Genomic DNA, 27,816 nt, shown 5'->3' with positions numbered 1-27,816 from the left:
CATGTAGGCATTTTTAATAGGGAATGAGGATTATCTACAAGAAACCCTGTTTCATATTCCATGACATTAAATATAAGCAATGAACCAGGCCAGCCACACAGTATACTTTTCTTCCATTTCCCTGATGACTAATGATGTTTAACATCTTTTAATGTGCTTATTTGCTATTCTAACTTTTTTTGTATGCAGAGTATCTATTCAAATCTCTTTGTCCATTTTTGTTTTTGTTTTGCTTGGGTTGTGTTCTGATGATTGGATCCTTTATACAGTTTAGACACAAATCCTTTAATAGATATAGGATTTGCAAATATTTTCTTCTAGTCTGTGTCATGTCTTTCCATTGTCTTAAGAGTGTCTTTCTAAATAAAGGGCTTTCAATTTCAGTGAAGTCTAATTTATCAATTTTTTCTTTTATGGATCATGTTTTTGGTGTCATATGTAAGAAAACTTTGCCTAACTGATGATCATAAATGTATATTTCTTGTTTTCTTCCAGAAGTTTTATTGTTGTAAAAGCTATCCTTTCTCCACTGAATTACCTTTGTGACTTTGTAAAAATCAGTTTTACATATATGTATGGTCCTATTCCTGGACTCTATTTTGTTTTATTGATCTCTTTGTTTATCTTTATGCCAGTAGCTCATCACAGTAGCTCATCATCTTGATTATTGTAACTTTACTGTAGGTCTTAATATCAGATGATGTTAGTCTTTCAGTTTTCTTAGTCTTTTTCAGATTTGTTTTGACTGCTTTAGGTGTTTGCATTTCCATATGAATTTTTGAATTGGCCTGTCAATTTCTAAACAAACTTTATAATTTTCAGTTTGTAGGTTTTATACCTCTTTTACTGAGTCATATTTAATTTTTTCATGGTTCTTATGCTATGGTTAAGTAATAATGTGTTTTGACATGTCAATTTCCCATTGTTTTTTTCCTAGAATTTAGAAATACATTGAATTTTATATGTTGATTTTGTATTCTGCAGGCTTTTAAAACTCCATCAGATTTTCTACTTGGGGACTTACAAGCTTCATGAATCTAGATGTTCAAATCACTCACCAGAGTTGGGAATTATTTTTAAAATAAGCCTTCTGCCCCTTTCTCCTTTTCTTTTCCTTCTAGGACTCCAGTAATCATAGATTGTTTTGCTTGTGGAATTTCATAAATTTCCTTAGTCTTTCTTCACTCTTCTTCTTTCTGCTCCTCTGACTGAATAATTTCAAATGAGCTGTATTCAGGTTCACTAATTCTTTCTTCTCCTTGGTCAGATCTGATATTGAAGCTTTTTGTTGAATTCTTTAGTCATTGTATTTTTCAGGTCTAGGATTCCTGTTGTTTCTGTTTCTGTTTTGTTATGGTTTCTGTTTGTTTGTTGAATTTACAATTTTGTTACATGCATTGTTTTCCTAATTTTTATTAGCTGTGTATCTATGTTTTCTCATAGTTCTCTGAATTTCTTTAAGAGGGCCATTCTAAATTCTTCGTTAAACAGTTGATAGATCTCCATTGCCTTAGGTATAGTTATTTTAGCTTTATTAGTTACCTTTGATCGTGTTATGTTTACCTGATTCCTCATGATTTTTCTTTCCTTGTGTGGATATCTGCTCCTTTGAGAAAGAGATCTCTTTTACAGCCTTTACAGATTTTCTTAAGCAGGGAAATACCTTTACCAGTCAGCTCAGCTTGGGATTCTGGATGGGCAGCTGGTAGCAGCCTTGGACAAGCCATGCTTACTCTCAGGGTCTCTAGTTGGATGGGGCTACTGCACGTGCTCTGAGGTTGGGGAGCCAGAGAGCTGTCATTTTTCTGAATTTGGGTAGGCCTCATGGCTGGGCTTCACATTCAAACAGAACTGCTGGCTGGGATCTGTGTTCAGGCCAGGCTATTTGCTGGGCTCTGCAGTTACCTGCTCAGGCAGGGTTTCAGGCCATGTTCTCTGGCCTGGTGTTCAGGGAGTGCTGCTGGTTGCATTCTGGGAATGAGCAGGGCCACACGCTGGGCTCCACATTCATCCATGGTTGGGTGGAGCCTCAAGCTGTGCCCCCCTGGTTTGATGGTGCCATTGGCTGGACTCTACATTCAGTTAAAGCCATACACAGGACTTTGTGATCAGATGGGAACTCAGGCCATACTCCTTGATCAGATTGGGACCACAGGCTCTGCTCCAAAATTGGGTGGGCCTGCAGGCTGGGTTTTGCAATTGAGAAGGCAACTGGCTGTGCTCCACTGTTTGACAAAGTCTCTTGCTGGGCTTCTTGGCCAGGTAGTGCTGCCAGCTATATCTCACTGTTAGGTGGGGCTAGAGGCTATGCTCCATGGTTTCTGGTCTCACTGGTTGGGTGGAGCCACAGGCTGTGCTTTGTGATTAGGTGAGGTGGCTGGCGGGGCATTCAACCTGGGTGAGTCTGCAGGCTATGCTTAGCAACTGGGTGGGCTGTAGGCTATGCTGTGCTGCTGTACAGCACTGTAAGCTGGGCTCCACTAGTCAGTACCAGAGGCCAGGCTTCAAAGCTGCTGAGGGTCACTGTTTGGGCTTCCTCAGTCAGACAGAAACAGTGGTCATGCTCTGCAGTTTTGCAAGGTTGCTGGCTTGGCTCTCTGCCTGAACAGGCTTGTAGAATGGACTCTAGAGCTGACCAAGGTCTCTGGCTGAGCAACCTGGTGAGGCTGGAGACTATGTTCAACAGTATGCTTCTGGTTCAGCTCCCTGTTTGAGCAAGCCTGTAGAATGGGCTCTGTGTCTGCCTCAAATCCCTGGCCAGACTTCCTGGTAAGGTTGGCTGTAGGCTAGGCTTGACAGTTGGGTGGGGCTACCGACTTGCTTTCCTCCTAAGAAGGCCATAGGATGTACTGCATGGCTACCCGCAACTGCCTGGCATCTTTGGCCAGTCTTCACTGTTGGATGGGGTTGGAGGCTATGCTCAGGAGTTGGGTGTGGCCAGTGACTTGCTTCCTTGCTTGGGTGGGCTGTAGGATGTGCTGGGTGACTGCCTAGCATCTCAGGCCAGGCTTCCTGCTCAAGTGGGGTTGGAGGCTATGCCCAGCAGTTGGATGGGGCTGCTGACTTGCTTCCCTGTATAGGGAGAGCACTAGAATTTGGTCCTCCATCAAGATAGCACTCTGGTTGGGGACCCAAAAAGGCAGAAATGCCAACCAGATTCCCTGACCAGCTGGGGTCACAGGCTCAGCTCTGCAAATGGTCAGAGTCGCTGGATGGGATATCTGCTCAGGCCTGACCACTAGCAGTAATGCAGTCTGCCAGGATTTGCACACTCATTGCTGTGAGCCCCTTTCCCCTTCTCTAACTGATTGCCGTGATAATTCCTGTGAGGCAGTGCTTAAGTGGGCCTCCTGTTGCCGAAAGCTCAGCTTCTCTGTACACCAGTGCCAAATCAAATCTCGGAGACAGAGTTTTGGGTGAAGTAGAAAAGGATAGCTTTATTACTTTGCCAGGCATAGAGGGACACAGCAGGTTCCTGCTTTGAAAAACTATGTGGCCCAACTTGAAGAGGATACTGAGAAGTTATATAGTAATGGTTTAAAGAGCGCATGATCAGCACGTGGACATTCTTCTGATGGGTTGGTGGTGAGGTGAGTAGGAGTCAGCATCATCAACCTTCAGGTTCCAGCTGGTCTAGGGTCTGCATGCTTGTGGACAACATACCATTGTTAATCTTAACTTCTCCCACCTGGAGGGGGTTTCAGTATCTGCAAAACAGCTCAAAGACATTGTTTTGTGTATCCCTTGATAGGGAACCAGGACCTTGCCCCCAAGGTTGCACTGTTGTTTCTCTTGACTGTTTGTTTCTCCCTGGTCTTGTATCCCCTCCCATCCTTAGTTAACAACTGCGTGAACCTAGTTAACAACTGCCTGAATCTGCCTGTTGGAACTCAAGGAATGTCATGGAGGCTGATGAAGGCTATTGATTGTCATCAAAGAAATGGGGGGCACAGAAAAGCTTTGTGTCCAGTAGCTCTACAGGACCCTGCTCGGTATCACTCCCAGGAAGTATCTGGAATGCTGGGGAAGCTTCATGTCCTCTTGCACTCCCCTTTTCCCACCAGAGAAACTTTAGGCCCAGGGGATCCCCTCAATGCAGCACTGAACTGACCTTGGTGGGGGGACTGTGGTCAAAGTGAAAACACTCCTCTTACCCTTCTCATGCTGTTTTTCTCAGATTTTGTGGTTGAAAGGGATGCTTCAGACTCACCCCTTTGTTCTGGGATCTTCAGAAAGCTATCTTGTCTATGGATAGTTGCTAGTTTCCCTTTCCCTGAGGGGAACTGAACTCGGGAACCACATATTTTGCCATCCATCTTTCTCCTGGTTCCAGTTTTATTAAACCGTTGTTTCTTATGCTTTATCTGGGTTTTCAGTTGTTTCAGGCTTAATTGTAAATCTGATCTCTGTTATTTCATCTTGGCCAGAAGACATTCTGTATATCTTTTTGCACAGTGAATATAATAAAACATTCAATTACCTAAATATTCAGATAAAGAGACTGTTCTTGCAGGTTGACTTTTTTCTTTATGGGGTTTGGAAAGAATAGTCCTTTCCAATAGCCCTTATTCTGTACATTTTTTACATTGACTTCTCTATTACTTTTCTTTACCTATAGCTTATCCACAGTTGGATTAGATTATTGCATCACTAATAATCTAATGAATTATTAGAAATCACTAATTCATTTCTATTTTATTAGAATTAGATTGGCATTAGTACTTAATGGAACTCTGCCGAAAAGACCTTATACTATTTCTTCATGCCTGTTTTCCCCTAACGTTATTCCATCAACGTATGAAGAAATGAGATAAAAAGGAGGACCTAGACATATCTTTCTATTGTCTGAAATTTTGTATCACCAAAGTATATTCCGGAAAAGGAAATGCTTATCCTATGGTATATTGCTGCTAAAATATTGAATAAATCACAAGGGGTGGTACTTTTATTTTGTTTGAAATTATTTCCTAAAACCCAGCCATCTAATTCAGAAAGTAAGAGCCAAGTTCTAAAAACTATATACCAGGAAATGTATCATTTATGAATGTATACATATTTGTGCTCATAAATTGGGTAATTGTACACCTAACAACTCTCTTCATTCTATCATTATTCTGTTGCTTGTATACAAATGAAGGCTTTTTAAATTCAAATTCTGTAGCCTGGAAAACTCATGCTTAGAGGATGGCTATCTTTCCTAATTCCGTTTAGTGTTAGGGCATACAAGTTCATGTGAAATTATAGAATACCTTATTTACTCTGATATAACTGTAACAGGAGCTTCTTTACTAAACATGCATTCTGAAGTGGTAAAGTAATTAACAGTTAATTTGGTTTCATCTGTTATATAAAAATGCTAGAAAAGGTATTAAAAATTTCATGTCTTTTTTTAAATTTAGTTTTATTTTCTTATACAGCAGGTTCTTATTAGTCATCTATTTTATACATATTAGTGTATATATGCCAATCCCAATCTCCCAGTTCATTCCACCACCACCACTACCACATCCCCCCACCCCCACCCCCACTTCACCCCCTTGGGGTCCATATGTTTGTTCTCTACATCTGTGTCTCTATTTCTGCCTTGCAAACTGGTTCACCTGTACCATTTCTCTAGATTCCACATATATGCATTAATATATGGTATTTGTTTTTCTCTTTCTGACTTACTCTGTATGACAGTCTCGAGGTCCATCCATATCTCTACAAATAACCGAATTTCGTTCCTTTTTATAGCTGAGTAATATTCCATTGTATGTATGTACCACATCTTCTTTATCCACTCGTCTGTCAATGGGCATTTAGGTTGCTTCCATAACCTGGCTATTGTACATAGTGCTGCACTGAACATTGGGGTGCATGTGTCTTTTTGAATTTATGGTTTTCTCTGGGTATATGCCCAGTAGTGGGACTGCTGGGTCATATGCTAATTCTATTTTTAGTTTTTTGCAGAACGTCCATAACTGTTCTCCATAGTGGCTGTATCAACTTACATGCCAATGAACAGTGCAGGAAGGTTCCCTCTTCTCCAACCTGCTCCAGCATTTGTTGTCTGTAGATTTTCTGATGATACTCATTCTAACCAGTGTGAGGTGAAACCCCATTGTAGTTTTGATTCGCATTTCTCTAATAATTGGTGATGTTGAGCAGCTTTTCATGTGCCTCTTGGCTATCTGTGTGTCTTCCTTGAAGAAATATCTATTTAGGTCTCCTGCCCATTTTTTGATTGGGTTGTTTCTTTTTTGATATTGAGCTGCATGAGCTGCTTGTATATTTTGGAGATTAATCCTTTGTCCGTTGATTTATTTCCATATATTATCTCCCATTCTGAGGGTTGTCTTTTTGTCTTGTTTATAGTTTCCTTTGCTGTGCAAAAGCTTTTAAGTTTCATTAGGTCCCATTTGTTTATTTTTGTTTTTATTTTATTATTCTAGGAGGTGGGTCAAAAAAGATCTTGCTGTGATTTATGTCAAAGAGTGTTCTTCCTCTGTTTTGCTCTAAGAGTTTTATAGTGTCGGGTCTTACATTTATGTCTTTAATCCATTTTGAGTTTATTTTGTGTATGCTGTTAGGGAGTGTTCTAATTTCATTCTTTTACAGGTAGCTGTCCAGTTTTCCCAGCACCACTTACTGAAGAGACTGTCTTTTCTCCATTGTATATCCTTGCCTCCTTTGTCATAGATTAGTTGACCATAGGTGCATGGGTTTATCTCTGGGCTTTCTATCCTGTTCCATTGATCTATATTTCTGTCTTTGTGCCAGTACCATATTATCTTGATTACTGTGGCTTTGTAGGATAGTCTGAAGTCAGGGAGTCTGATTCCTCCAGCTGTTTTGTTTTGCTTTGTTTTGCGGTATGTGGGCCTCTCACTGTTGTGGCCTCTCCCATTGCGGAGCACAGGCTCTGGGCGTGCAGGCTCAGCGGCCACGGCTCACGGGCCTAGCCACTCCATGGCATGTGGGATCTTCCCAGACCGGGGCACGAACCTGTGTCCCCTGCATCAGCAGGCGGACTCTAACCACTGCACCACCAGGGAAGCCCTGCAACTCCGTTTTTTTCCGTCAAGTTTGCTTTGGCTATTGAGGGTCTTTTGTGTCTCCATACAAATATTGAGATTTTTTTTTTGTTCTAGTTCTGTAAAAAATGCCATTGGTAATTTGATAGGGATGGTATTGAATCTGTAGATTGCTTTGGATAGTATAGTCATTTTCACAATATTGATTCTTCCAATCCAAGAATATGGTATATCTCTCCATCTGTTTGTGTCATCTTTGATTTCTTTCATCAGTGTCTTATAGTTTTCTGAGTACAGGTCTTTTACCTCCTTAAGTAGGTTTACTCCTAGGTATTTTATTCTTTTTGTTGCAGTGGTGAATGGAATTGTTTCCTTAATTTCTCTTTCTGATCTTTTGTTCTTAGTGTATAGGAATGAAAGTGATTTCTATGCATTAATTTTGCATCCTGTAACTTTACCAATTCATTGATGAGCTCTAGTAGTTTTCTGGTGGCATATTTAGGATTACCTATGTATAAGCATCATGTCATCTGCAAACAGTGACAGTTTTACGTCTTTTCCAATTTGTATTCCATTTATTTCTTTTTCTTCTCTGACTGCTGTGGCTAGGACTTCCAAAACTATGTTGAATAATAGTGGTGAGAGTGGACATCCTCATCTTGTTCTTTTTTTTTTTTTTTTTTTTGCAGTACATGGGCCTCTCACTGTTGTGGCCTCGCCCATTGCGGAGCACAGGCTCCAGACGCACAGGCTCAGTGGCCATGGCTCACCGGCCTAGCCGCTCCATGGCATGTGGGATCTTCCCGGACCGGGACACGAACCCATATCCCCTGCATCGGCAGGTGGACTCTCAACCACTGCGCCACCAGGGAAGCCCTCTTGTCTTGTTCTTGATCTTAGAGGAAATGCTTTCAGTTTTTCACCATTGAGAATAGTGTTTGCTGTGGGTTTGTCGTATATGGCCTTTATGATGTTGAGGTAGGTTCCCTCTGTGCCCACTTTCTGGAGGGTTCTTATCATAAATGTGTGGGGAATTTTATCAGAAGCTTTTTCTGCATTTATTGAGACAAGCATATTGTTTTCATTCTTCAATTTGTTAAAATGTTGTATCACATTGATTGATTTGCGTATATTGAGGAATTCTTGCATCCCTGGGATAAATCTCACTTGATCATGGTTTATGACCCTTTCAATGTGTTGTTGGATTCTGTTTGCTAGTATTTTGTTGAGGATTTTTGCATCTATATTCATCAGTGATATTGTTCTGTAATTTTTTTTTTTTTTTTTTTTTTGATATTCTTTTTTTTTTTTTTTTTTTTTTTAACATCTTTATTGGAGTATAATTGTTTTACAATAGTGTGTTAGTTTTCCCTCTACAACAAACTAAATCAGTTATACATACACACATGCTCCCACATCTCCTCCCTCTTGCATCACCCTCTCTCCCACCCTCCCTATCCCACCCCCCCAGGCGGTCACACTGTAATTTTCTTTTTTGTAGTATCCCTACAAAAAAGTGATGGTGGCCTCGTAGAATGAGTTTGGGAGTGTTCCTTCCTCTGCAATATTTTGGAAGAGTTTGAGAAGGATGGGTGTTAGGTCTTCTCTAAATGTTTGGTAGTATTCACCTGTGAAGCAATCTGGTCCTGGACTTTTGTTTGTTGGAAGATTTTTCATCAGTTTCAATTTCATTACTTGTGATTGGTATGTTCATATTTTCTATTTATTCCTGGTTCAGTTTTGGAAGGTTAAACCTTTCTAAGAATTTGTCTATTTCTTAAGGTTTTCCATTTTCACGACTACCATTTTCAAGGTTGACTTTGGCATAGAGTTAACTTGTAGTAGTCTCTTATGATCTTTTGTTTTTCTGCGGTGTCTGTTGTAACGTCTCCATTTTCCTTTCTAATTTTATTGATTTGAGTCCTCTCCCTCTTTGTCTTGATGAGTCTAGCTAATGGTTTATCAATTTTGTTTATCTTCTTAAAGAACCAGCTTTTAGTTTTATTTATCTTTGCTGTTGTTTTCATTTATATTTCATTTATTTCTCCTCGGATCTTTATGATTTCTTTCCTTCTACTAACTTCAAGTTTTGTTTGTTCTTCTTTCTCTTGTTCCTTTAGGTGTAAGATTAGATTGTTTATTAGAGATTTTTCTTGTTTCTTGAGGTAGGCTTGTATTGCTCTAAACTTCCCTCTTAGAACTGCTTTTGCTGCATCCCACAGGTTTTGGATTGTTGTGTTTTTGTTGTCATTTGTCTCTAGATTTTTTTGATTTTCTCTTTGATTCCTTCCATGATCTGTTGGTTATTTAGTAACGTATTCTTTAGCCTCCATGTGTTTGTGTTTTTTACATTTTTCCCCTGTAATTGATTTTTAATTTCATAGCGTTGTGGTCAGAAAAGATGCTTGATATGATTTCAGTTTTCTTAACTTTACCAAGAATTGAATTGTGACCCAAGATTGATCTATCCTGAAGAATGTTCCATGTGCATTTGAGAAGAAAGTGTAATCTGCTGTTTTTGGATAGAATGTCCTGTAAATATCAATGAAATGTATTTGGTCTGTTGTGTCATTTAAAGCTTGTGTTTCCTTATTAATTTTCTGTCTGGTTGATCTTCCATTGGTGTAAGTGAGGTGTTAAAGTCCCGCACTATTACGGTGTTACTGTCTATTTCCTCTTTTATAGCTGTTAGCATTTGCCTTATGTATTGAGGTGCTCCTATGTTGGGTGCATATATATTTATAATTGTTATATCTTCTTCTTGGATGGATCCCTTGATCATTATGTAGTACCTTTCCTTGTCTCTTGTAACATTCATTATTTTAAAGTCTATTTTATCTGATATGAGTATTGCCACTCTAGCTTTCTTTTCATTTCCATTTGCATGGAATATCTTTTTCCATCCCCTCACTTTCAGTCTGTATGTGTCCCTAGGTCTGAAGTGGGTCTCTTGTAGACAGTATATATATGGGTCTTGTTTTTGTATTCATTCAGCAAACCTGTGTCTTTTGGTTGGAGCATTGAATCCATTTACATTTAAGGTGATTATTGATATATATGTTCCTATTACCATTTTGTTAATTGTTTTGGATTTCTTTTTGTAGGTCGTTTTCTTCTCTTGTGTTTCCCACTTAGAGAAGTTCCTTTAGCATTTGCTGCAGAGCTGGTTTGGTGGTGCTGAATTCTCTTAGCTTTTGCTTGTGTATAAATCTTTTGATTTCTCTATTGAATCTGAATGAGATCCTTGCCGGGTAGATTAATCTTGGTTGTAGGTTCTTCCCTTTCATCACTTTCAATATATTGTGCCACTCCCTTCTGGCTTGTAGAGTTTTTGCTGAGAAATCAGCTGTTAACATTATGGGAGTTCTCTTTTATGTTGTCATTTTTCCCTTGTTGCTTTTAATAATTTTTCTTTGTCTTTAATTTTTGTCAGTTTGATTACTGTGTGTCTTGGCATGATTTTCCTTGGGTTTATCCTGCCTGGGACTCTCTGCACTTCCTGTACTTGGGTGGCTATTTCCTTTCCCATGTTAGGGAAGCTTTCATCTATAATCTCTTCAAATATTTTCTCGGGTCCTTTTCCTCTCTCTTCTCCTTTTGCAACCCCTATAATATGAATGTTTGTTTGTTTAATGTTGTCCCAGAGCTCTCTTAGGCTGTCTGCATTTCTTTTCATTTGTTTTTCTTTATTCTGTTCCATGGCAGTGAATTGTACCATTCTGTCTTCCATGTCACTCATCCGTTCTTCTGCTTCAGTTATTCTGCTATTGATTCCCTCTAGTGTATTTTTTATTTTAGTTATTGTATTGTTCATCTCTGTTTGTTGGTTCTTTAATTCTTCTAGGTGTTTGTTCTTTAATTCTTCTAGGTCTTCTTTAAACATTTCTTGCATCTTCTCGATCTTTGCCTCCATTCTTTTTCCGAGGTCCTGGATCATCTTCCCTATCACTATTCTTAATTCTTTTTCTGGAAGGTTGCCTATCTCCACTTCATTTAATTGTTTTTCTGGGGTTTTATCTTGTTCCTTCATCGGGTACATATCCATCTGCCTTTTTATTTTGTCTATCTTTCTGAGAATGTGGTTTTCTTTCCACAGTCTGCAGGATTGTAGTTCTTCTTGCTTCTGCTGTCTGCCCTCTTCGTATTAGTTTTCTCCTCAGGTTGATAGCTAAGTTTAAGTTTTGCCAAGTATAATTTAGAAATTTTTTCCTGCAAATGATTGTGATGGTAAGAATAGATATCCCAGGCATTTTGATATTACAGCTCATCTGTAGAACGACTGACCCCAGATACAGTAGTCCTGTTAAGCTGTATTGACAGACACTGTGCTTCGTACTTTTAGAGGCAGTTTCTCATTTAAATAGATTTTGGAAGAAAAATCAGCCATTATTTAATCTTAATATTTCTTCAAAAGTATATATGTATGTATGTATATAAATATGTGTATATGTATTAGTTTCCTATTGCTGCTGTAACACATACAATAAACTCTGTGGCTTAAAACAGAATAAATTGAAATTTATTCTGTTACAGTTTGGGAGGGCAGACGTCTGAAATGAGTTTCACTGGGCCAAAACCAAGGTGTCAGTGGGGCCACATTCACTAGAGAAGCTCTAGGGGAGAATCTGTTTCTTTGCCTTTTCCAGCTTCTAATGATGCCTTCCTTGCATTTTTTGCTCATGACCCCTTCCTCCATCTTCAAAACTAATTAACCACATCACCTTCTCCTCTTTTGTAATAAAATTTCCTTCTACTCCCCTCTTGTAAGAACACCTGTGGTTACAATTATGGCCCACCTGGGTAATCCAGGGCTGTCTCCCTATCTCAGGGTCCTTAACTTAATCACACATATAAGGATTCTTTTGTCACCTAAGGTAGCATTACAGGTTACAGGATTAGGATGTGGATATCTTTTATGGCCATAATGGAGTACAGAATACTGCCAAAAGTCACATAAAAACAAAATATGTTAGAAACAAGTACAGTTTGGAAAGAAGCTGTACAGGTTGATAATATAAGCAAGAGATCCTGGAGTTCCTCTGCTATATTCCAATATTTTGTATTGTTGACTGATATTTTCCATTCCTGATGTAAACGGAACATTAATCTTCAGGTGTTTTTTCTGGTATACTTCATCTTCTGTTCTTGTCTTTCCCTTCTTTTTAAAACCCATGCTTGGTAATCTAAGGTCATGAGTTCATGAATTGGAACACAGATTTATATCTGATATTATAATTGATTTAGAAATAATTTGCATTTGATATTTGAACATAGACACAGGTTCAGTTATGTGCTTTCTTACTCCTTTTAAGCCTTTTTGTCACCCTCTCCTTCAGCTTTGTTATTCTCAGCACTAATGAAGAATTGATCGCTTTGCCACTGATGGTGTTATTCTAAGTTGTATGATGAAAGTTTTTAGGAGACAGTTCTAAAGGTTCCTTAATTCCTAGAAGATCATACATCTTTGAGCTAGATTTTTTTGTGTGTGTTCAGTTTCATTCCAGTGTTTACATCTTACTCTATACCTTTGGAGAGAAAATTTCATTTGGTACTTCTAATATATGATATGGCCCAGTGACTTCTAGAGTTACCAATAAGTAATGTTTTAGGAAAGTAAACATGTATTTTGTTGCATAATTTATAAGCTAAATGTTTACATTTTCTTCCTTGAACTACAGAATACCAGAAGGCCCCATTGATCAGGGGCCAGCTTCAGGAAGAGTTCGTGCTTTAGAAGAGCAGCTTGTGAAGGCCAAAGAACAGATTGAAAATTATAAGAAACAAACTAGAAATGGTAGGTAATGATACATTGTTATTCCTCTTCAATGTATTGACATTAGCACAAATAATTCAAAATTTCCTTTCATCAAAATGTTGGAAATGCTGATGCTCTCTATTCTTTGACTGCAGGTTTGGGGAAGGATCATGAAATCCTAAGGAGGAGGATTGAAAATGGAGCTAAAGAGCTCTGGTTTTTTCTACAAAGTGAGTTGAAGAAATTAAAGAATTTAGAAGGAAATGAACTCCAAAGACATGCAGATGAATTTCTGTCAGATTTGGGACATCATGAAAGGTACTACATTTACATTTCATTTGGGGTTTAGTAAAGAGTATTATCTAAGAATGGGAAATGGGAACTTTTGTTAATTAATTTCCCTGCTGAACGGTAAATGATACCTTCCATGTTTAGAAGCAGTAGAGTACCTGAGGGCTCAGTGGACAGTAATTGCCAAATGTAGTTCATCACCAGAAAATATTATTTTAAATGAATTTCTAGAAATCTTTGTACCCTAAATAAACTCAGAAGATAATGGTGTCAGCCAACAATGCATTAAAATATCTTCTTTAAACTTCCTTATTATACACCCAATATTTGAAGTGACGTGTACAGTTTTACATTACAGTACATTCATTGGAACTTATACTGAGGCTGCCAGTTATGTTTCTAACTGAAGCATTGAAAACTTTAAAATAGCAACTTTTTAGGGTTTCTAGTGAAAGGGTAATAAGTTTTTGATAAAAAGGAGTATGCTGTTAATTCCTCTTCCATTTAGTTGCTAGAAAGAAGAACCTGAAATCTGCCTAGTTAAATTTGTTTCTCTTGTTTGCACATTTCTGAAAATATGGAGTTTATCCTCCATAGGAAAGGACACATTTTGATGCTGGTGTGTTCATGCAGAACAAAATGTATCTGAGAATCATTATAGATATGTAAAACCTCTCCTTAGGCCTATTATTTTTGCAAGTCTGTACTCCCAGTAGGATTCTGATGGCAATTACTGTCTCATTAGTGAACAATAGAAGAAAACTTGTTATATTAACACAACCTACCACTATGAAAAGGAAAAGAATTACCCACAACCAACAGATTCATATATATTAACATCATCAGCAATATTGTAGTGATTTTGAAAATTGCTCTGCTGTTTTAAGTGAAATTACAAATAAAATCTGTCAGTTTATTTGTATCATTTTAGCATTAGTGAATCTACAGCAATAACATACCATAAATTTCAAGGGGCATTGACTTATTAGGCCACAGATTTGGCAGTCCCTGTGAAATTTTTAGCTTAGCTTTCAATCAAGCCATACTTAGACCACTAGACCAAATACTGACTAATTCTGTCCTTAATGCTTCTCTATCCTAAGCTGATTCTAGGCACCAAAGTTATGTTATTTGGAACTGTGTGCTTGTGTGCTTTGCTTATTGAAGTTTTATAGGAAAGTGTAGATCTGAAGAAGCTTTGAGTTGGGAAGCCTATATGGTATTTAAAGGATAATTTTGGCTCTTGACTACTGATAGAATGTTTAATTTTAAAGTTTGAGTGATTTAATTACTTGAGTATTTCATTGTTTGTTCTCTTCCAAATTAAAATAATTACTTATAAATTATTTTGTGCATATATTTTGTGACTATCTGTAGAAATTGGAAAACATGTACAAATGAAAATGTTGGGCCCTGAAAAGTTGATGTAAATCAATGTTAAGTTTTCTGTGAGTTCCAGTTTAAGTACATTATGTTTCTTAACACTACCTTTTAGTAAATGTTAAATAATAATATTTCACTGCAAACAAAAAATGAAAGGTACCCAAAATATCCAAGTCGATTTCTTTTGCTGTCTTAAGCAGAAATTATAATGAACTTGGGATACAACTTTGCAGGGTAGTAATTTAACTCCAGGCAGCCAGATTAGAATGCAGTGATACAAATAAGGAGCAAAGGACAACCAAACATTAGAGAAATAACCTTTAAAGTAATGAATGTACTAATAGAGAGGATTTGTATGTATGTAGAATATGCCATCTTACTGGTAATTTCCAAGATAAGTGTAAGAATTAAAATTAAAACAGACTTTTGTTTGTCTCTCATGATTTTTACAGTACACAAAAATCCCCATTTTCTTTTTACACTTGCCCAAATCATAGTGTACAAATTGTCTCTGGACTGAAAGCCTGTATTCTCTGAAGAATCAGTTAGAGGTTGAGTCTATCAGTTTTCTTGTTCAGATTTCCCCTTGAATCACTCATCATTTTTTGGTTTAGAAAGACATCAGTTATAGAGAAGTAACTTATGGGTTTTGTTTCTTCAGAAGGGGTTTCTTTCTATCTTAGAACTTTGTTCTGATAGAAACACTGATCCTCCTTTTTTTCCTTTCTAAATCAACTTTATTGTGGCATAATTTATTTACAGTAAAATGTATATATTTTAGTCTGTAGTTCTGTGAGTTTTGACAAATGCTCATAGTTTCATAACCACCACTGCAATCCAGATGCAGAACACTGCTACCACCCCAAGAAAATTCCTTCTGCCTCTTTAGAGTCAGCACTGCCCCACCCCCACACCAGTCCCTTGCAGTCACCCAATCTGTCTCCTGCCCCAATAATTTTACCTTTTCCAGAATTTTATGTAAATGCAATCACACTGTGTAGTTTTTTGAGTGTCATTTCTTTTACTTGGTATAATGGATTTTAGATTCACCCATGTTGTTTAGTGTATGGGTAGTTCATTCCTTTTTATTGCTAAGTAATATTCCATCGTATGGACCTACCACAGTTAGTTTATCCATTCACCAGTTGAAGCACATTTGGGTCTTCCATTTTTTGGCGATTATGTATATATAAAGCTACTGTAGACATTAACATACACGTTTTTGTGGAAACGTTTTCACTTCTTTTGAATTAATACATAGGAGTGGGTTTGATGGGTCATGTATGGCAGTTCCTTAGGAACTGGGCTGCACAGCAGGAGGTGAGCGGCGAGCGAGCAAGCAAAGCTTCATCTGCGTCTTCCCATCGCTCGCATTACCACCTGAATTCCCCTCCCCCCCACCCTGTCTGTGGACAAATTTTCTTCCATGAAACCAGTCCCTGGTGCCAGAAAGGTTGGGGACTGCTGATGTATGGAGTGAATGTTTAATTTCGTAAGATATTGCCAGACTGTATCCCAAAGGGTAGTATTATTTTGTATTCTCATCAGCAGTGTGTAAGAGTTCCAGTTGCTCTGTATCCTTGTTGCACTTGGTGGTGTCAATTTTTACATTTTCCTGCTACCATTCTAACAGGAGTGTAGTGGTATATCATAATGGTTTTAATTTGCAATTCCTTATTAATGATATCGAGCATCTTTTAATGTGCTTAATTGCCATCCATATAACATCCTTGGTAAAGTGTCTTTTCCAAATCACATGCTTAATTTTGGGGAATTTTTTTTCTTTTTATTGAGCTATAAGCATTCTTCATTTATTCTGGATACAAGTCTTACTGGTGCATTTTAGAAAGCTCATTCTGAGAGCCATGTGAAGGAAAGTCTGTTGTCAGGAAATGAGAAAGATTTTACAGAAGTCCAAGTAGGTGATAATGAGCTTCTGGACCTGGGTAGTTGGTAGTAGGAATAGAAAGGGATAAATGCGTGAAAAATAGAAGCTGCAGGACTTGGTAACCGATCCAATATAGGGAGATGGGGGACTCAAAAGTAATTGAGGACTTGTAATTTCCTGGGAGGACAGCTTTCATAAATGGACATCATTGTTTATTTTGTAGTAATTTGGCTTTTTTCCCTGACAAAGTGTAATCTCCTGAGGACTGGAACTCTAACTTCAGTTTCTTCTCTACTCTGCAGTACTAAGCACTCATTATTTAGTTAGTGTTCAGTAAGTTATGTCTTTTTTATTTGCTGGGGAGGCATGTATGTACATTCTTTGATTATTTCACACTCTACTTTGTACCTCCTTATAAAAATAATCCTGTTCCATTGAAAGATTTATGAATATTATGCAACTAAAGAAAATTAAATAATTGAGGTAAAAATATTCTCCTGTAATTGAGAATCCCAAAAGGTATGAAGGGCAAGTTATAGGAGTAAAGTCATTTACCTCTGAATAAAACTGGAAGCTCCAGTTAATTTTAACAGTGGGTTCTGCAAAACAGAGAGTATCTGTTAGAAGTCAAGGATATATAGGGAAGGAAATGGGCTGACAGGAAGCATGGTGGGACTGGAAGAAAACCTGACATAGAAGGATTTTTGTACTCAGTGCCCTTGACTTCATGTTTGATTTGCTTTGGAGGATTTAAGTGATTCCTGTATCTAAAAGTAGTCTTGAGACTTCAGTTATACATGAATCACTAAAAATAAAACTATCATAGTGTTTCTGATTTGGAATGTAATTCTGATTCTAAGTAATGAAGTATGGGCTTTCTTTTAATTGAATGTGAATGATAAAAAATAATGTTGCTTACCAAATACATCTAATCATTTGTTTACATTTTGTGGACTGTTTGCTCAGTAGTTTCTTAAATACATCTAAAGATTTGTTGAAATTGAGGGAAAAAACCCCACTTCACCTCATCATAAACTTATTAAGGTTGTTAGAGTCAGAGAACTGGTTTAGATCTTATGTCTTATTCCATGGTGCTACTCTCCTTGCAAGGAGAGGAGAAAGAGTAAAGTGAATATGGAATATTATTTTCTTTTGATGACCCTGAGCTCTTGGAATCAATCTATCTACTTGCTTTACTGACAAAACTGGGACTTCAGTTTAATATTGAAAAGGAAAAAAAAAGTATCCTTACTTTTTACACATCTTTCATACTCAGCTTTTATTGCCTCTTAGACCTTTATAGCTTAATGTGGTAAGTAAAATTGCATATCTTTCATCTTAATTCTTCAAAAGGTAATACACCATACCTAAAGTATATAAATCAGAATCCTTTTATATATGTTTATTAGTGTATATTAGATTTCTTTTTATATGTGTGAACAATATGAATGGTTTATTGCACTGTTATTATGGAAGGTATATTTTAACTAAGTCAATTTTAGGAGCAGAGCTCTTATTTATTTTCTAAATAAATTTCCTAGAAGCCTAATATAAAAAACTAAATGTTGAGTAAATCACAAATATTGCTAATGTCCTCAATTGTCATACTAAGTAGAAAAATTTAGTTTCCAAACATTTTAACTTCTAAAGTCATGGTCATAGATATTATTGAAGATATTTGAAATTCAGTACTTATCATCTGATAAATAGAGGCATATCTCACAACAGTCTCTTCTCAACACATAGGTAAATTAGAAAGTAGGGAAGCCAAAAGTGCTCTGTCCTAAATTGTTAAGAAATTTTGTGTGTCATTGTTGTTTCTGTAGTGGTTTTCAAACGTCAGCAAGACATCAAGACCACCTGGAGAGCTTCTTAAAATACAGATTGCTAAATTCTATCCGCGGAGTTCCTGATTCAGTAGGTCTGGAGTGAGGCCCAAGAATTTCCATTTCTAACACATTCATAAGTGATGTTGAAGTTGCTGGTCTTTGAGAACTAAGGCTCTACAGAATCCCTGGTTCTCTTTATGCGTTCACCACTGATAGAGGTTGTCTAGGTTTCTTGGAAAAAATCACATTTCTCTGTAGATTAGTGGACCTATCTGTAAACTGTGGGGAAAGACTCTTCTTTTGCTCCCCACTTGATGCTGTTCCTTTTAGTGAGGGGACCATGTTTCTTTTCTAGAATGTGGTTCCCACTGTTCATTACTTAAAATACCTGTCATTAATGCAGCTTGGATGCCAAATGTCATACTTGATATGGGATTCAGCTCACCTGAGATTTTTAGCAAAATGCTATTGACCCAATTAGCCTATTACTTGAGAGCTGGTATCTAGTAGAGCTTGATCCCTGCCTGCTGCTACAGTTGGGTGATAAACTGCTAGTTAATTAGTAATATTCTTTGTCTTTTAGAAGGTTTTTTAAGAATTTAGAGGGGCTGATGGTATAAGAAATAAATACAGAGTAGCATATTATTACCTGCTGTATTGATCTCAAGCATTAGTATTATTTGATTTTTCAGTTGATGATTTCATTCTAATGATTGTATGTGACCACACTTCTTAGTAATACAGTCACATTTACCTGGTGCTTTTGATATCATTGATCATGAGTTGACCCTGGCCTGTCTCTTTGAAATAGCAAGAGGGAAATCAGCAATTGAGAGTGATTATTTTTGTCATTATGATTTTATTATTTATGTAGTAGTTGTAGGCTCAGTGCTTTGATTTACAGCCTCATAGATTTGGCTCTCAACCTCTGAGGGTGTCATGGAAAGTATGTCTTACCATGCTTTTTGGTTATCCAGAGATACATTTAACTTAATCATTGTCGCAATGGCTCTTTTTGTCACCTTTATGGTGCCAAACACCAGTTTATGAAATAGTTACTGGAGTTGCTTCTTTCTTATTTTAAATTATATTAATTATTAAAGGACAGGAGGGCTCACAGGACTGATGAGCTATTTCTCAATTAAGTTGACTGAAACTATTGAGAAACAATCTAGTAAAGTAGCAATCTCATCACTCCTGCCTGGTTTGCATCATCTCATTATCAGTAATATGTAAAGCAGCTTTGCTAAGACTGAGATCAGCTGTGTTTCCAAAATGATGAATGATACTTATGGCTAATTAAGCTGATTGGCTTTTTGCTACGTGTATAGAGGACTATGTAACAAAAGCACTTCAAATCAGATAAGGGGTACAATATCTGACTGGTTATAGGGCAAGATTGGTAGGTTAATAGCTTATGGATCTATTTGATCAGAATTGCTGGTCATAACCATTGTGGTCCAGTCGTTTGTGTTTTCACTCTCTTTATAATGTAGACTCTACTCAACTGTCTTTGAAAGGTCCAAGAATTGAAATTTTCACTCTTGAATAGTTTTGTGAACCTTAAAATCTATTATTCTTTGTTTTTTGTTTCATTACATACACACTTAATTTCTTTGATGTGTGATTTAATTGATTCTTACATTAAACTGGAATGTAGATACTCGTTCTCCAGCTTTTAATTCCTTTGGACAAAATGTTTTTGTATGATTGTTTTTCTGCTAAGGAATCCAGGCTTATTTTTAAGTGGTACTAGAACATTTCTCTTTTCTCTTAATATCCTTGGACAAAGGGAAACATTGTCATATGAAGTGGTCCATATTCTGCTTATCACTTAGTTTCTATCAGCCAGATTGTGATTCTCCATCTTGTGTAAGGGAACATTCTCCCCTAAAATAAAATTTACATTGGGAGGAGAACCTGCAGGTGGAAAAGTGTGTCTCATCTTGTGGCCCTAGTTCTGTTTTGCCTGCCCCCACCTTACGTCTCCTTGGGTGTGGTTTCCAAACTCAAGAATTATTTTGACATTAAAAATAACTACTTACTAAGGATTTCCTACATGCCAGTCACTGTGATAAAGGCTCTCCATTCATTATCTTATTTTGTCAACATAGTAATATTGATAGCCCCCTCATTTTATAAATAAAGTTATACTCAGACCTAGAGAATTTAGATAGCTTACGCAAGTAAGTGGCAGAGCTGTTATATTTTAAAATCCTTTCTCTTAATTGCTAAATACTTCTCTGAGCTTTATTTTTCTCTTCTACATGTGGAGATATAATTGCTGTATTACAGCATTGTGATGATTAAATGTGGGAAAATATATAAAACACTTTCCACAGTCACTGACACGTTGTAGGTTCTGGTAGACTCTAGTCAGACCTGCACAAGGAAAGTCCTGTAAGAGGATATAACTAGAAAATTCTTAGATCCTCCAAGGAAGGCACAGGTAAGGGGAGATTGTCACAGTGCTCAATTGGAAGATCTGGAACCTAAACATAAGCCTAGTGGACATCACTCACCAAATAGCATAATTATTGCCTTATGTGGTAGTATGAGCTGTTTTTGTTGTTGCCCTTCTGGACTCCTCTCCACCCGTGTGAGCTGTCAGAATGGTGGTATTCTAAAATTCCCACTGAGAGAACATGGGAGGCAATGGAGCATTGTCTGCCTATCTGTCTCCTGGTCACATTTTTATCCTTTGCACTGCTTACTTCTGCCCTAGGAGCAAACCAAAGTATTGCCCTTGATCCATATTTACCTATGGATTAGGCTTTGTGGTGTAGCCTTCCTTAGTCACATTTACTTTAATAAATGTCAGTTTCTTCACCTTGGGCTTTTCTTCCTTGAATTATATCTGCTCTGTGCTGGCCCTCAGGGAGAATTTCCCTCTTCAACATTTTGAATCAGGTATAAGCAAAATACTCTCCTTATGGTTCTTCATTGGCATAGAGACCGACTAGAACATTTTAAAAGAGTTTTGTGAATATTAAGGTATAAAAATAGGAAAATTAACAGAAAATACAAAGAACATAAATGTAGCCCAGTTTTTGAAGAAGAGGTTTTGATGCCTGTCATAGCTGGCTTTCTCTTAGAGTCACAGATGTTGGTCTAGTCTATGACTTATCTTCATGCATGTGTATCCTACCCTCAAATGACTAGCACTATTCTACTGGTACTTTGCCTGGGTTTGTATTTCCCAGGCTTTAATACCTCAGGCCTTTAGATTCACCACCCACGTCCTAGAATTTTTGGTATCTTCATAGTCAAAACTAAGAGATCCAGATTACCAGCTTGAGGGATACCTCTAGGAGATTTGATTTGAGAATGGAGTCACTGAAAATCCAGAATTTCTGTAGAATGGTTTTCAGGCACCATGTTTCCCAATAATGGGCCACAACTTCAACTTTCTGTTTGATTATCCTCACGTCTTTGGCTAAAAGTTGACAAATTTTGCAGGATGGTAACGTCTAAACATTATTGGATTAGCAAAGAACTACAGCTGACCCTTGAAAAATGCGGGGGTTAGGGGCACCAATCCACTGCACAGTAAAAAACCCACGTATACCTTATGTCTTCGCAAAAACTTAACTACTAGTAGCCTACAGATAACCAGAAATCTTACTGATAACATAAACAGTCGATTAACACATATTTTGTATGTTATATGTATTATACACTGTAGTCTTAAAATAAGCTAGAGAAAAGGAAATGTTATTAAGGAAATCATAAAAAAGAGAAAATATATTTACAGCACTGTACTATCTTTATTGATACTGGACGTTTATGTCCTCTGTTTACAAGGTGAATTGTCTGTCAGTACCTACATCTATATTGTCTTATATGATACAAAACACTGAAGATATTATATGTATTATTAACATTAGAAAGCAAAAATGAAAAGATAACATGAAAAAAATTCATTTATGTGCAGCTGTAACAATACATGCATTATACCTGTAACAACAATGATTGCTTTAAAGAAGGTAGTGTAATCAATATAATTGCTTCATGGTAGCCTAGCCTTCACACTAATAAATGAATTGTTTTAAAATTTTTATGGCATACAGTTTTACAATCATATTCATAATACAGTATTAGAAACATTGTTAAATTTTAAAAAAAAACACTTACCTAAGATGATCGGCTGATATGAAGTTTCTCCAGTTATGAGGAAGGCATACTGTATGGTAATGTAATTCTTTGAAAGCAAAGTTATAAAACAGTAAGAAAACTAACACATTATTAATTTTATATTAAATTATAGAATTTAATGTCTTTATGCCTATGTAAGGATACACTAGTATCTACATATATTCTATACGTTCATGATATACCTAACTTTTTCTTAATTTTTTTCAATATTCCTAGACTATACAGTTCATCTGTGAGTTTTTAAAAATTGTCTCAAATCTCAAAAAAAATTTCCAATATTTATTGAAAAAATTTACATATAACTGGACTCGCACAGTTCAAACGGTGTTGTTCAAGGGTCAATTGTAGGTTGAATTTAAAGTCATTTCCTGGGCTTGTCTTCTCTACATGGTCTCCAGTGGGGAGGCCAAGAAAAAAGTATTACAAAGGAAGCTTAATTTTAATTGACTATTAGAATAGAGTGACTTATACTGTGACTCTGACTGCATTATCATAAAAAATTAGTGTACTTTTTTTGGTCTTTGGTCTTCTAGTTATAATGTGGTTATTCCACTTTCTTGACAGATATTGGGATAAATATAAATAACTGATTGCTAAGACTTAGTAGTGATGTAACTTGGTAAAAACATTCACGTTTATGTTTTCTAATTTATTAAAATATACAGAGATCAGCTTTCATTCCCAGTGGGAAAGTGATGGCTTGATTACTATGACATGAAAGCATAAACCATGATAATTTATATATTTCAAAGAATTTTCCCCTCTAAATTACACGTAATGTAGTTTTTTACCGACTTGGGGCTATATACTGATTGTCATGGAATGTAGTGCTATTTGTCTGTCTGTGTCTGTATCTTTAATTTAATGTAACGCTATGCAGAGCATATTGAATTTCCTTTATTCCTTCAACAGGCATTTCCTGATAGACTGGTTATTTATCCCACTGTACTACATCTCCAGAAACAATACTGCTATTTAAAGTTGAGACTTTCAACAAGTTTTGTGATCACTCCTATTTGATGGGTAGGAAAAAGCAAATGACCATGTTTGGATATGATGAAACCTATGAAATGTGAAAAATAATGGGTGTGATGAGAGTAATGGAAAAGAGGCCTATAAAACTTAGAAAATAATTTAAATAAACTTTAGCTTAGCCCTGTAACACCATTATAAGGAAAGACATCTCCCGTGTTTCCATGATCAACTCACACAATTTCATGAGTGGTAACTTTTCCCACAGCAACTATAAAATAATACCATAGGCTACATAATAGCCCATAGGGGCCTCAGTTTCATAATCTGAAAAAAACTTGAACCTCTGTTCAGTGTGTAAGACTGTAAGTTAGTTTCTTAAGGAGGCAGTAAGTTGTAAATATGGTTTTTCCAACTAAAATTACTCTTTTTCATGAGAGGAATGTTTTGAATCTTAGGTGGGAATAATACACATAAAAACAGATAAAGCATCACATATTAGAGTCTTGTCCTATTTTAAAAGGGTAAACATGGAAATAGTCAAGCTGTGAAGTGTCCTGTGCATGGATAATGTTGACACATTGAACAAATGCCTGAAATGCTTCACAGATGACCCTGTTATCCCAAAGCATTGTATAAAGCTGTTCCATTATTAGTTGGGTGAATATTCTAAACTGTGGTTATGATTTTGAATTTTTATTTGTATATTATTAATAGTTTTGTTTTATTCAAAGGGGCTATTATCAGGTATTCTCTCTTAATCATTTGTAGTTCTGATGATTTTCTATGATAGTAAATAAGACTTTAATTATTTTTCCAGTGGGCTTCCATTGCTTTGCTCCTAAATGGTTTATCATCTAGTTAAGAACCAGGAATAGAAGACAACTGAGACTATGTCATGTACTCCTAGATAAATCACAGTTCTTGAGGGCTGGTTTCATCATCTGTTAAATGAGTCCTCACTGATCAATCCCTTTCTTCAGGGTGCTCTAAGGCACTGAGTATTGGGTCATTTTTCTGACTGGCTGTCAGTCCCACATATTACTGTCACCCTCATACCCAACAGATCTTTCCTCTTAGTTGTGGAATTATTAGTAGGTACTCTGCAGACACAAGGTAAAAGTTCTGAGGCAACTCTCTGAAGCATTCTAGCATAAATAGCAATGTCTTACTCTGTTTGGGCGACTATGACAAAAAAATATCATAGACTGAATGGCTTGTAAACAACAGAAATTTACTTCTCACAATTCTGGAAGGTGAGAAGTTTAAGATCAAGGTGCTGGCAGATTTGGTATCTGATGAGTGCCCTCTTTCTGCTCCATAGACAGTGCCTTCTCACTGTGCCCTCGTACAGTAGAAGGGGCTAGAGAGCTCTGTGGGGTCTGTTTTACAAGAGCACTAATCTCATTCATAAGGCTCCACCCTCATGACTTAAGCACTTCCCATATGCCCCACATTTGAATACCATCACATTGGGCATTAAGTTTCAATGGATGCACTTGGGGGAGACACAGATGTTCAGTCTGTAGCAAGCAGCCACCACATATACTACTTTGTATTATCACTAATCCTTTTAAAAAAAACTGTGTGGAAGGTTTTATAATACTTATTTTAAAGTGAAGAAACTCTGTCTCAGAGATATCAAAATAACTTTCCTAGGACACAAAGCTGGTAAGAGTTAGATCCCAAACTGAGAGATAGATCTGTCTGGCTCTCAAAGCTCTTTTTCCTCTGATTCAAAATCTTTCGGATTTTGCATATTTACAATGAACAGAGTCCACATTTTTGTACTCCAGACCCCTTACTTTGATATTTGTTGGTGCATAACATTTTGATTGTTGTACGTATAACATACAAAATATGTGTTAATTCTGTTTATGTTATCAGTAAGGTTTCCGGTCAACAGTAGGCTATTAGTAGTTAAGTTTTGGGGGATTCAAAAGTGATATGCAGGACTTCCCTGGTGGCGCAGTGGTTGAGAGTCCGCCTGCCGATGCAGGGAACACGGGTTCGTGCCCCGGTCTGGGAAGATCCCACATGCCGTGGAGCGGCTGGGCCCGTGAGCCATGGCCGCTGAGCCTGTGCATCCGGAGCCTGTTTTCCTCAAGGGGAGAGGTCACAGCAGTGAGAGGCCCACGCACGTACAACCAAAAAAAAAGGGATATGCAGATTTTCAACTCTGTGGGGGGGTTCAGCACCCCAACCCCTGAGTTGTTCAAGGGACAGCTGTATACTTTCTGATAAATAGAAATAAATTTCTAACTTTATAATTTTCACAAGCAAATAACACATACTTATAAGCATTCCCTGAACAGAAGAGTTAATATAAAGTGCAGAGAAGGGGAAAAACTGGAGTTGTTACTTGTTAAGGATTATTCCCATAAATTCTCTAGCACAAAATTAGATTTGTGAAAGGTAAAAATTCTCAATATTATCTCATCTAAAATTCTTGAAAATGTTTTGCCACTTTTTCATTCAGTTATCTATTCAAAGATATATACTGAACGTTTTCTATGTGATCAGCACTGTTCTAAATGCTGGTTTGGGAGCAGGAAGGGGAGTTTGAAAAATACCCTGCTGTCATGGAGGTTAAATTCTAGTAGGGGGAGAAAGATAATAAAATAAAGAAGTAAATGATATATATATTAGAAGATGATAATTTCTTGGAGAAAAATAAAGCAGGAAAAGAGAAGGAAAAGCAAGGGATGTGATGGTGACTGGGTGTTGAATTTTTAAGTGAGATAGTCTGGATAGCCTTTTGGATAAGGTGACATATGAGCAAAATTTTGAAGGACATTTGGGTGAGCCATGTGGATGGGTATCTGGGAAACCAGCATTCCAGGGGAAGGAGGAGCAAATGCAAAGGTCCTAAAGTAGGAACATGGCTGACATGTTCAGGGGTTAGTAACAAGACTATGTGACTGAAATAGAGAAAACAAGGAGGACAGTAGTAGAAGATGAGATCACCACATCTTACTCATGGTGTCAGCGCTGACACCAGGGACGGGCATGAAATGCTAAGGTTGCTGCTGCAGCCACCAGGAAGCCTGTGTGCGAGCACAAGTCACTATCCACACCTCCCCTCCTGGGAGCCTGTGCAGCCTGCCACTGCCAGGGTCCCGTGATCCAGGGACAACTTCCCCGGGAGAATGCACAGTGTGCCTCAGGCTGGTGCAACGTCATACCACCCTCTGCCGCCGCAGGCTCGGCCCGCATTCTGTACCCCTCCCTCCCCCCAGCCTGAGTGAGCCAGAGCCCCCTAATCAGCTGCTCCTTTAACCCTGTCCTGTCTGAGCAAAGAACAGGTGACCTACATGCAAAGGCGGGTCCAAATCCAAAGCTGAACCCCAAGAGCTGTGCGAACAAAGAAGAGAAAGGGAAATCTCTTCCAGCAGCCTCAGGTGCAGCTGATTAAATCTCCACACTCAACATGATGTACCCTGCATCTGTGAAATACCTGAATAGACAACAAATCATCCCAAAGTGAGGAGGTGGACTTTGGGAGCAATGATATATATATTTTTTTCCCTTTTTCTCTTTTTGTTAGTGTGTATGTGTGTGCTTCTGCTGTGATTTTCTCTTTGTAGCTTTACTTTTACCATTTGTCCTAGGGTTCTGTCTGTCTGGTTTTTTTTTCTTTCTTTCTTTTAGTATAGTTTTTAGCACTTGTTATCATTGGTGGATTTGTTTTTTTGGTTTGGTTACTCTCTTCTTTCTTTCCTTCTTTTTAAAAAATTTTTTTATTTAAAATTTTTTTTTAATTTTTTATTTTAATAACTTTTAAATTTTACTGTATTTTATCTTCTTCTTTCTTTCTTTCTTTCTTTCTTTCTTTCTTTTCTTTCTCCCTTTTATTCTGAGTCGTGTGGATGACAGGCTCTTGCTGCTCCAGCCAGGCGTCAGGGCTGTGCCTCTGAGATGTGAGAGCCAAGTGCAGGACATTGGTCCACATGAGACCTCCCAGGTCCACGTAATATCAAATGGCAAAAGCTCTCCCAGAGATCTCCATCTCAATGCCAAGTCATTGAGCTCCACTCAGTGACCAGCAGTCTCCAGTGCTGCACACCCTATGCCAAACAACTAGCAGGACAGGAACACAGCCCCACCCATTAGCAGAGAGGCTGCCTAAAATCATAATAATTCCACAGACACCCCAAAACACACCACCAGATGTGGACCTGCCCACCAGAAAGACAAGATCCAGGCTCATCCACCAGAACACAGGCACTAGTCGCCTCCACCAGGAAACCTACACAACTCACCGAACCAACCTTAGCCACTGCGGGCAGACACCAAAAACAACGGGAACTACGAACCTGCAGCCTGCAAAAAGGAGACCCCAAACACAGGAAGTTAAGCAAATGAGAAGACAGAGAAACACACAGCAGATGAAGGCACGAGGTAAAAACCCACCAGACCTACAAGTGAAGAGGAAATAGGCAGTCTACCTGAAAAAGAATTCAGAGTAATAATAATAAGGATATCCAAAATCTTGGAAATAGAATGGAGAAAATGCAAGAAACATTT

At 37.6% G+C, this 27,816-nt stretch overlaps 1 protein-coding gene across 7 annotated transcripts in view; it reads left to right on the top strand.

The window, feature by feature from the left end:
- FUT8 (fucosyltransferase 8) overlaps positions 1-27,816 on the top strand; it is a 350,097-nt gene that overhangs the window by 221,967 nt on the left and 100,314 nt on the right. For all 7 annotated transcript variants that reach the window (XM_059059069.2, XM_067028315.1, XM_059059067.2 and 4 more), the window contains 2 exons: positions 12,695-12,810; positions 12,927-13,089. In XM_059059069.2, coding sequence (XP_058915052.1) covers positions 12,695-12,810; positions 12,927-13,089 — 279 coding nt within the window. The remainder of the gene's footprint in view (positions 1-12,694; positions 12,811-12,926; positions 13,090-27,816) is intronic.

The sequence above is a fragment of the Kogia breviceps genome, chromosome 3 (assembly GCF_026419965.1).
Source record: "Kogia breviceps isolate mKogBre1 chromosome 3, mKogBre1 haplotype 1, whole genome shotgun sequence".
Taxonomy (NCBI): Eukaryota; Metazoa; Chordata; class Mammalia; order Artiodactyla; family Physeteridae; genus Kogia; species Kogia breviceps.
The sequence above is the reverse complement of the archived record's forward strand: the minus strand, read 5'-3'. Positions and strand labels throughout refer to the sequence as shown.